The 9,728-nt window shown below is 52.5% G+C and overlaps 1 protein-coding gene across 1 annotated transcript; it reads left to right on the top strand.

Annotated features, from left to right (window-relative positions):
• Positions 1–3,012: 3,012 nt before the first annotated feature.
• Positions 3,013–6,003, top strand: TMEM218 (transmembrane protein 218). The gene is made up of 3 exons (XM_054647551.2): positions 3,013–3,177; positions 3,557–3,659; positions 5,448–6,003. Exons 1-3 carry the CDS (start codon positions 3,074–3,076, stop codon positions 5,580–5,582), a joined length of 342 nt encoding a protein of 113 aa, XP_054503526.1. The 5' UTR covers positions 3,013–3,073; the 3' UTR covers positions 5,583–6,003.
• The last annotated feature ends 3,725 nt before the right edge of the window (positions 6,004–9,728 follow it).

The following is a 9,728-nucleotide window of genomic DNA, read 5'->3' as shown; positions in this document are numbered from 1 at the left end:
TTTAAGCCAGCAATAAATGATTCTTTGGCAATAAAATCAGATCTTTGCATTCAGCTGATGGGCTGATGGAGCAGTTTGCAAGGCAAATCCCCAGCAAGGCATTTCTGATGCTGGGAGGAGGCTGGGATGCAGGAGAGAGATGGGTTTAGGATGATGAGCTTTGTTGCAGATGGGCTGAAGAAATTTCTGGTGAAGGTTGTACTTGGAAATATCACACCAATAGGGTTGGTTTTCCCAGTGTTCCTTGTCTGTGGGTTTACCATTTGCCTTCATTGTGCTCAGAGAGACCTGCAGTCTTGCTGTGATACCATGTGGGCTGGGCAAATAAATATTATTAAACACTATGTATTATATGTAATATGTAATATAATAGATATAATAGATAATACATTATATATTGTACATTATATATTATGTATTATGTATAATATATATTATATAATATATTCTGTATTCTGTATTATAGATTCTGTATATTATGTAATATGGAATACATAGTATATAGTATGTAATATTTATTATTGAATATAGACTATAGAAAACAGAATATAATATTATATTATATTATATTATATTATATTATATTATATTATATTATATTAATTGTCTAGTATATATTATATTATATCTGTAATATATTATATATTGTATATTATAAATTATAGATTATAGATATTATAGATATTGTATATTATATGTTATATCTATTATTAAATATTGAATACATTTAATATTAAAGGGACAAATATAGAAATATTTTGGAGGGTGTTGGGCTGCTGGGCCCATTTCAACTAATTTCAGCTCCAAATCTTTTGCTTGCGTTACCATCAGCCCTATTGCAATGGTGGGGTTAAAACCAGCAAGCAGCAAGGCTCAGAGCTGGCCATTGGATGTGCTCGCTGGGCTGTAAATTGCATTTATCCTTCAACTTCTGGCCAGATACCTGGGATGTAGTGAGGCCCACCAGCAGGATCAACAGCTGGATGATTTGAGCTCTCTGCTTCAATCTCTTGAACTGGCTCAATGTTGCTGTTGCTGGCATCAAGAAACTACCAGGCAGCACCAAGACATGGAGATGAGAAATAAAAACCCAATCAATATGGGAAGAGGTTAATGAGGCTGTTGGAAAAGCTGTGGATAAGAGGTACAAGAGAAAAATAAGCCAAGGAAAAGCCTTATTGGCTGATGAATAAAACGTATCACTTCCAGATGAAAAGCCAAAAGGTGCAAAAGAACGGCAGAAGGAGAAAGCTCCAGCGGTAAACAGGGTTATGAAGAAGAAATTTGGAAGTTTAGAAAGTACAGAAATGCAAATAAATTGGAAAACAGAGAAAAGCAAAGGGAGAATCCCAAACAACAGGATCAAACATTAAATTTCTCATGGCCAGCAGGAGCAGGGAACAGAGGGAACAGAAGAGGAGGAGTGGGAAGAGAACAGCAGAGATGGACACAGCACGGCGGGGGCTGCAGAGGGGAAAAGCCCTGCCTGGCGGGGTTAACTCACGGAGCAGAGCAGGAAAGGAAGGAGTTTGCAATCAAACATACGTTTTAATGTGCTGGCAGCCGGTTCCTGCTCCATGCCAAGCACAGGCAGGTGTCAGAGACAGTTTGTGTTCCGCTTGCTGAAGCATTTGGTGTCATGCTGGCGACTCTGATTTCATCACAGGGAAAGGAAGGCAGGTCGGTGCTGCACAGAATAATTAACTGCTGGTTTATTCCTCCCCTTGAAAGAAGCGACAGAAAACGCCCCCTCAGGTGACATTTTATGCAGCCAAAGTATTGCAGACTTCAAGCAGTGGGGACAGAAAATATCAATGTTTAGGTTTTCTTGGGTTAACTGAGCCTGGAGTGCTTGGGGTTGCAACAGAATCGTCTTTAAAGTCCTCTCCAACCCAAACCATGATGTAATTCTGAGATTCTATGATAAAGTCACTCATCAAACCACACTGGCCTCAGTCTGATGTGGGGAAGATGTGGTGATGGAGAGACAGGATTTATAAACAGGCTGAAATATTTATTTTAAATGTAAATTCCTCGTCTTGATGTTAGAAGATGCTTTAGCATTGACAAACCTCCCTAGTTTGGCTTGGCTGTCCCAGACCCCCAGCATGGCTGTTCCAAAACCCGTGTCAGCATTACTGTATGAACGAAATCTGCCTGATTTTGACCCTAAATATAAATGAGGGCGTGGACAGCTCAATTTTTAGGGTAGTGGGGTGAAAGTGCGTTCAGAGCTGGGTGGCGCCGGCCAAGGCGAGGTAATGAAGCACCGATCCGCCTGCACCGGGAGGGAGCGGAGGGAAATTCCCGTTCCACCGGGAGCAGCCCCGAGCGCTGGGACCGGGTCCAAGGCCGCGGGACGGGGAGCGGCTGGAGCGGGACCCTGGGGATCCCATGGGGCCAGGAGGGCCGGGAATCAATAGGGACCGGGTCAGCAGGGCTGGCATTCAGTAGGGACGGGATTCGATAGGGACCGGGTCAGCAGGGCCGGGATTCAACAGGGACCGGAATTCAATAGGGACCAGGTCAGCAGGGCCGGGGTTCAATAGGGACCGGGATTCAATAGGGACCGGGTCAGTAGAGCCGGGGTTCAGTAGGGAACGGGTCAGTAGGGCTGGGGTTCAATAGGGAACAGGGCCAGGATAGGGGTTGAATGGGAGCCGGGACCGGGATCGGGACTGGAACCGGGACCGGAATCAGCATCGGGACCGGAACCGAGACCGGGACCAGCATCGGGATCGGGACTAGAATCGGTATCAGGATCGGATGGGGGCCGGAACCCGAACCGGGATCGGGATTGGGACCGGGGTCGGGACTAGAACCAGGATCGGGAACGGGCACTTTACCCCCCCCGGGCGCGCCCCCGCCTCCGGCGGCGCGCGTAAAGCCCCACCCACCCCTCCACCGTCAGCCAATGGGAAGCGCGGAGATAGAGCCAGGCGGGGCAGGGAAAGCGGGGTCCGCGCCCCCTCCCTCCGCCCCTTAGCCAATAGACAGCGCGGGCGGCGCTGCGGGCAGCTCTGATTGGCCGGGGCGGCGCGGTTGCTAGGCAGAAGCGGCGGCGCGGGGCGGCATGGCGGGCGCGCTGGGCGTGGGGCCGGGGGTGCTGGCGCTGCTGCTGCTCTGGGCCATGGCGCTGCTGCTCGTGATGGCGCTGGCCCGCGCCGGCCGCGCCCGGTGAGTGCGGGGATGGGGACAGGACGGGGTGGGGACGGGACCGACCCGGTGAGGGGGACCGAGCAGGACCGGGCCCGATGAGCGCGGCGACGGGGCGGGACCGGGTCCAGTGAGCACGGGGATGGAGCGGGACCGGCCCGGTGAGAACGGGGATGGGGGACGCGCGGGCCCGGTGAGCGCGGGGACGGGACGGGACCGGCCCGGTGACAACGGGGACGGGGGAGGCGCGGGCCCGGTGAGCGCGGGGACGGGACGGGACCGGCCCGGTGAGCCGGGGAGACAGGGACGGATCGGGGTGGGTGCGGGACCGGCCCGGTGAGCGCGGGGTTCGGGCCCGGCGCTGCTGAGCTCGCCCCGGCGCTCTCCTGTCCCGCCGCAGGCTCGGCGCGGTGCCCGTGGTGCTCGGAGCCGCCGCGCTCACGGCCGCGCTGCTGCTGTTCCCCCGGGAGGGCGAGAGCCCGGCCCCCGCCGGCGCTGAGGAGGTGAGACCGGGCGGAGGGGAGGGCGGCACCCCGGCCGTGCCCCGGGATTGTACCGGCCCCTGTCTCGAAGCCCCGGGGCTCGGCCTTCTCCGTGGGCATGGCCCCAGATGGGTCTCTGAGCCAGGGACGGCCCTGCGGCCATCCTGGAGCCCTGGGAATGGTTCCTCACCCGGGGATGGGCTGCAGGATGCCCTGGGAATGGTTCCATACCCCGGGGATGGGCTGCAGGATGCCCTGGGAATGGTTCCATACCCCGGGGATGGGCTGCAGGATGCCCTGGGAATGGTTTCGTACCCCGGGGATGGGCTGCAGGATGCCCTGGGAATGGTTCCATACCCCGGGGATGGGCTGCAGGATGCCCTGGGAATGGTTCCTCACCCGGGGATGGGCTGCAGGATGCCCTGGGAATGGTTCCATACCCGGGAATGGGCCATAGGATGCCCTGAGGCCCCAGGAATTGCTTTTAGCTCAGAGGCGGCCCCAGTACCACCCCTGAGATTGCCCCGTGCTGCCTCTGTGCTCTCCCTGTGGCACATGCTGTGTCGCTGGTGGAGCTGGGAACTGGTCATTTCCGTGGTTAAATTGCTGATTTGCACACTGGTCCCCTGCCCCTGGGGTTTGCCTCCCCTCCTCCTGTCCCCAGGGGCTCCGTGCAGGGATTGCCCTCCTGCTTTGGTCCCTCCCAGCTCCAGCAGCCTCTGCTCCCTCTCTGCCATTCCCTTATCAGCTTTCTTTCCTTATCAACGTTTCCCTCAGCTCTGATTTCTGGTTAAAGCCCAATTACAGCTCTTCAGCTCTCTGGTAGGTTCTTGCCATGCTTGAGCACGAAGCCATCTGCCTTGTCAGGCCCAGGGATCTCCCCAGTTTTTGGATCAGGCTGTCTGAGCTGCCACCTTGAGCTCTCACAGAGCTCTTTGGGCTTTGAATACACAAAGTTTTGTGCCCTTTCAGGTGCTGTTTCCTCCGTTCCATTATTAATGCGTGTTAATTACTGCTTTTCTAGTTCTTGTTCTGTGTAAATCCCTACTAAAAGAGACTTGTAATGTTCTTTTTTTTCTCTCTGTGTCACATCTGACCTGCTCCTGTGAAGGTTAGGAGTGAGATGAAGGGCACCCAGTGCGTGTTTGTTGCCTGGGAGGCAAATGGAATTGAAAGCTTATTTTTTCACGGATCTTCAATTGGACTGGACCTGCCCTGCCTATCAATAATACATGACCTGGGCTTTCTGCACCAAAACTCTGCTAATTGGCTAATTAAAAAGTGAAACGTGCAGAAGGAGCCAGCACTGGGCTCACCAGAGACTCTGCAGGAGCACCAGGGCTGAGCTAATGTGATGGATAAAGCTGAGCTGGGGCTGAGCAGAGCTCGGGGGGCCTGGGGAGCAGAGAGGGGATTTCATAAACAGCTCCTCACCGTGGGCCTCTCTTTGTCTTGCCTGGCTGCCACAGTTTTATTTTTTAATTGTTATTTTTCTCTTTTCTCGCCATCTCCCTTCTTTAAGGGAATCAGGGCTGGAGGTTTGTGGCTGGGGAGAAGAGAGCTGCTTCAGGGCTTGGCTGCTGCCTCTTCCCTGTGCTCAGAACTCTGCTGCTCCACATTAGCATTCCCAGCAGCTTTTTGCAGGAATTCTCGTTCTCGTTTGTCACACACTGTGCATCCCAGGGATGAAAAGCAGGAGAGGAATCTGGGGGAGCCCCTTTTTTGCAGGATGTGGTGTGCTCCCTCCAGGCCCCTGGGGCAGGCTGGGGCTGTGACCTGCTGGGATCTCTGTGTTCCTGTCCCCTGCAGGTTGTGGACACCTTCCTCATCGGGCGCTTCGTCCTCCTGGCTGTGATGAGCCTGGTGTTCCTGGGGTGCCTCTTCCTGTTCCTGATCTTCCACCTCATGGAGCCTGTGTATGCCAAGCCACTCCACAGCAGATAGAGACAGCAGTCTCTGCAAAAAGGACATCCTGATAATGGCAATAAACCAGAAGAGACACCAGGAGGCTGCTCTGGAGGTGACCCTGATGTTCTTTCTGAGCTCAGAAAGAGCCAGCAAAGCAAGTAAAGGCTTTGCTTCATCTTAAAAAGCAACGTTTGGTCTGAGCACGAGCTCCTTCCTCCTCAGGGGTTCAAGCCTTGCACCTGCAAAGGTGTGTGAACCCCTGAATGCTGCTCTCGTTTACAGAGAGCTCAGATCCAGCACTTGGTGCTGCTCCTGATTCAGTGCACTGAACCAAGATGGTTTGTTATTGTTACCCACAAGAGATGGGTACAGCAAACAAACAAACATGTAACAAGCAAGAGCAGTTTGTTACTGCTCCTTTTTCACTGTGGTTTAATAAAACTCTTTGAGAAATCCCTGCCTCAGGCTTGATTTATTCCACAGGGATGTCACATTTGGCCACACTGTGGTGACAGTGCCCATGAGAGCTGCCTTTTTTCTGGGTTTGAGAAAAAAATCCAAACAAACATCAGTGTGTGGCTGTGGATTGTTTGGGATGGTCCCTGGGACTGGAAGTCAGAGGCTTTGGAGGGGGAGTGAATGCAAAGTATCCAGAACAGCAAATGGAAAGCTGCCCTCCCAGGAGTGAGCAAAAAGCTGTGTCTGCCCTCCCTGGTGCTGAGCAGTGCTCCCAGCCATGGAAAATGCAGATACCTGAGTGTTCCCTGCCTGTGAAGGCCCTCAGGTGGCACCCTGGGTGCTGCCAAAGGCTCACAGTTGCTGCCACCCTAAAACTTCAAACCTTTGCTCAATTCTAGCACAGATCCTGCTGGAGCTGCTGGTCACCCTTCCCTTCCCTTCCCTTCCCTTCCCTTCCCTTCCCTTCCCTTCCCTTCCCTTCCCTTCCCTTCCCTTCCCTTCCCTTCCCTTCCCTTCCCTTCCCTTCCCTTCCCTTCCCTTCCCTTCCCTTCCGTCTCTCTTTTCCCTCCTGGGGGAGCAAACATTCTCTGTGTTCTGCAGGGGCAGCAATGGGGTTGAATCCCATTTTTGTCCCTATTTTGGGGGAAGCCAGGGGAGCAGTGCTGCTGAGGCAGAGCCTGTGCTGAGATGAAGCTGAGGGCAGCAGTGGCACGAGCTGTTTCTGCACAGCCACTGCTGCTCTGGGCCCTCCGTGGCAGCAGCTTGTTTTCCTGCATGAAATCTCAAAAGGCTTTTAAATTGCAGGAGAAAAGCATTTTTGGTGGCCTGGAGCATCCTCTGACTGTTTTGTAGCAGGGAAGAAGCCATTTTACCCTCCCTGTGCACTGGGGAGAGGCTCCCACAGGGAAGGGTTGTGACCGTGTTCACAGGGGTCTGAGGATGAGGGAAGAGACGAGGATCTGACTCCATGGTTCAGAAGGCTGATTTATTATTTTATGATATATATTATATTAAAACTATACGAAAAGAACAGAAGAAAGGATTTCATCAGAAGGCTGGCTAAGAATAGAAAAGGAAAGAATGATAACAAAGGCTTGTGGCTCGGACAGGGAGTCTAAGCCAGCTGGGCTGTGATTGACCATTAATTAGAAACAACCCCATGAGCCCAATCCCAGATGCACCTGTTGCATTCCACAGCAGCAGATAACCATTGTTTGCATTTTGTTCCTGAGGCCTCTCAGCTTCTCAGGAGGAAAAATCCTAAGGAAAGGATTTTCCATAAAAGATGTGTGTGACAAAGGGGTGGGGTGGGCTCTGTTACTGTTCATGTTCTCCAGCCCCACAGGGATGGAGCTGCTCAGCCTTCCATGGCTGAGCTGAGAGTGAGGTCAAGTGAGACAGCCCTGAGCAGGGGTCAGGGTCAACACAGCCAAAACTTGAGGGCAGAAACTCAGAATTTTTTTCCCCCATTTTAAAGATTTTTTTTTTGAGCTGATGACAGTAAATTAAAGAACCCCCTGTCATTTTCCAGCCCTGTCCTGACAGCTGTCAGTCACCAAGCAGAGCTTTCAGGACATGAAAGATTGATAAGGCAGAGCCAGTGGGTGTAGAGGTGATGCTTCCCTGGCAGAAAATGCCCCAGCACCCCAGAGCAGTGACTCAGTCAGCTACAACATGTAAGAACAGTCCCAAAAAAAGCAGAGAAGAGGCATCTCTGCTTTCCAAACAGCAGCCATGCTCAATCCCTTCCTGTTCTGAAGCCCATGACAAGGGAGTGTGTTGAGGAAATGCTGAACATTTATGCAGCACAAGCACATTGAGGTCTCCTGGTGATTTTGATGTTACACCTGAAACAAAATTCATATTTAATTCATTGTGTTAATAACATTAATGAACATGGAGTTTCTCTGGCAGCTCCAGCTCTGTGCCTGCTGGGTTGTTATCCCTGTGTTTGTGGGATGATTTGGGAGCCTCAGTGAGGCCACAGTTTCACCAGGGCTTCAGTCCAGCAAATGGGAGGGAAACCACAGCAAAAGCAGCTGGGGCACTAAAAACCCAACCCTAACAGCAGAAATGTGAAACTTCCCCCCATTTTGTGCTGTAATTAAACCCAAATAAGGGCTTTTTCTGTCCCCTTAACTGTTTGTGACTAAAAGGAGTTGAAAGGCTGATAGAGCAGCAGTTATTTTGGGGAGAGCAGAAAGCCATGCTGCAAGACAGACACAGTAGCTCCTGCTCAAGGAGGTCATTTCAGCATTTTCTCAAAAACCCCATTAACTGGAGAAAGCCTCACGTGCTCTCACCCCCACTGAGCCATTCTGAGCCTCATCCTCATCCTTCACAGCCCCTGGCAGTGGGGAGCCACCAGCTGGATGAACTCAGCCCGGGCTCTCTGTGTATTTATTTATTCTGGGGAGTTCTGCTCCTCCCCACACAGGGGCTTTCCAAACGGTTCCTGTTTATTTTTGGAACAGGAAGGACCACGTCAAGGAATTGGTATGAGCCAGAGCTGCTTCCCAACCAGCCCCAAACAGTGATTTTTTTGCTTCCATCCACATCCCAAAGCTCCAACTCCTGGAGGATAATTCCTTCCAGCACATCTGCCTCCATCTAGCAGCCTGAGCCTTTATTTTGGAATGAACATGCCACAGGAGGGCAGGTTTGCCTGAAACCCCAACCTCTCAGTTGCAGGTGAGGATTTTGGGACCTCAGAGGATGTTAAAGCCAAGGAGCCCTGCTCCAACCCAAGCTGATCCAGCCTTGCCCCTGCAGGATCAGAGAACCAGATCTGCCACGTCCCGAGGTGCAGGCAGAAAATCAGGCTGAATCTCAGTGCCAGAAAGCTGCTGTGTGCCAGGATGGGGGCAGGCTGGCTGCTTTCAGGTCAGGGGGAAGAGCAGCCCTTTTTTCTCCCTGAATTCTCTGCCTGGCTTGTTAGAAATGAGCAGGGATGCCCCTGCACCAGGATGCCCAGGCTGTGCCAGGCTCACCAGCCTGAGGGCAGCTGCTCCCTCCTCCCTGGGGAGGGCAGGGAGCCGTGCCAAAGCAGAGATGGACGGAGCAGGAGCGTCTGCAGGGGAAACTCCTCTCCTTGATTTAAGGCCCTTGAATGACGGCAATTCCTCATGTCTCACGCTGCTCTCTGCTGGCACTTAATTACCCTCACTGGAAAAACTGCCCTCAGATTTCCACCTTGGCTTTGCTGACTTCAGCTTCCCTGCTGCTGGATCCTGATTTGCCTTTGGCTGCTAATTAAAAAGCCCTTCAGCCTTTGCCAGCTGCTCCTTGCATAGGTAATTAGAGAGCGTGCCCCAGCCACCTCTTCACCTTCCCAGCAGACCAGCAGCATTCCTCAAAATCTGAGCAGCCTCTTGCCCATCTGCCTCCCCCTGGGGGATGGCATTGCTGTGCTGGGGGACTGTGGGGTCACCCACAGAAAAACCCAAACACTGCATTTACCAAACCTGAAGAGCCCGTTTGGGGTGGGATTTGTCCCACCACAGGACAGAGGTGGACACATGTCCATGCTCTCAGGGCAGGGCCAAAGGGGCTCATGGCACAGGAAAAGCAGCAGCCCCTTATCCAGCAGAGGAGGAACAAGGTGAGTTGTCCTCCAGATTCCTCCCAGAGGAGCTCAGCTCCATTTAAACCGTTTTTTTGGCTAAGCCAAACCCAGGGGATCCCCTCTCTGCCTTCCCACTCACCCTTCAATTCCAAAGCTCA

This window comes from Agelaius phoeniceus, chromosome 23 (assembly GCF_051311805.1).
Source record: "Agelaius phoeniceus isolate bAgePho1 chromosome 23, bAgePho1.hap1, whole genome shotgun sequence".
In the NCBI taxonomy this organism is placed as follows: domain Eukaryota; kingdom Metazoa; phylum Chordata; class Aves; order Passeriformes; family Icteridae; genus Agelaius; species Agelaius phoeniceus.
This window is presented reverse-complemented; position numbering and strand designations above follow the sequence as displayed.

Coding starts and splice junctions, on each gene's coding strand:
- TMEM218 (XM_054647551.2), top strand. CDS start 3,074: ATGGCGGGCGCGCTGGGCGTGGGGCCGGGGGTGCTGGCGCTGCTGCTG. Junction 3,178..3,556: donor GCCCGCGCCGGCCGCGCCCG/GTGAGTGCGGGG, acceptor GTCCCGCCGCAG/GCTCGGCGCGGTGCCCGTGG. Junction 3,660..5,447: donor CCCCCGCCGGCGCTGAGGAG/GTGAGACCGGGC, acceptor TGTCCCCTGCAG/GTTGTGGACACCTTCCTCAT.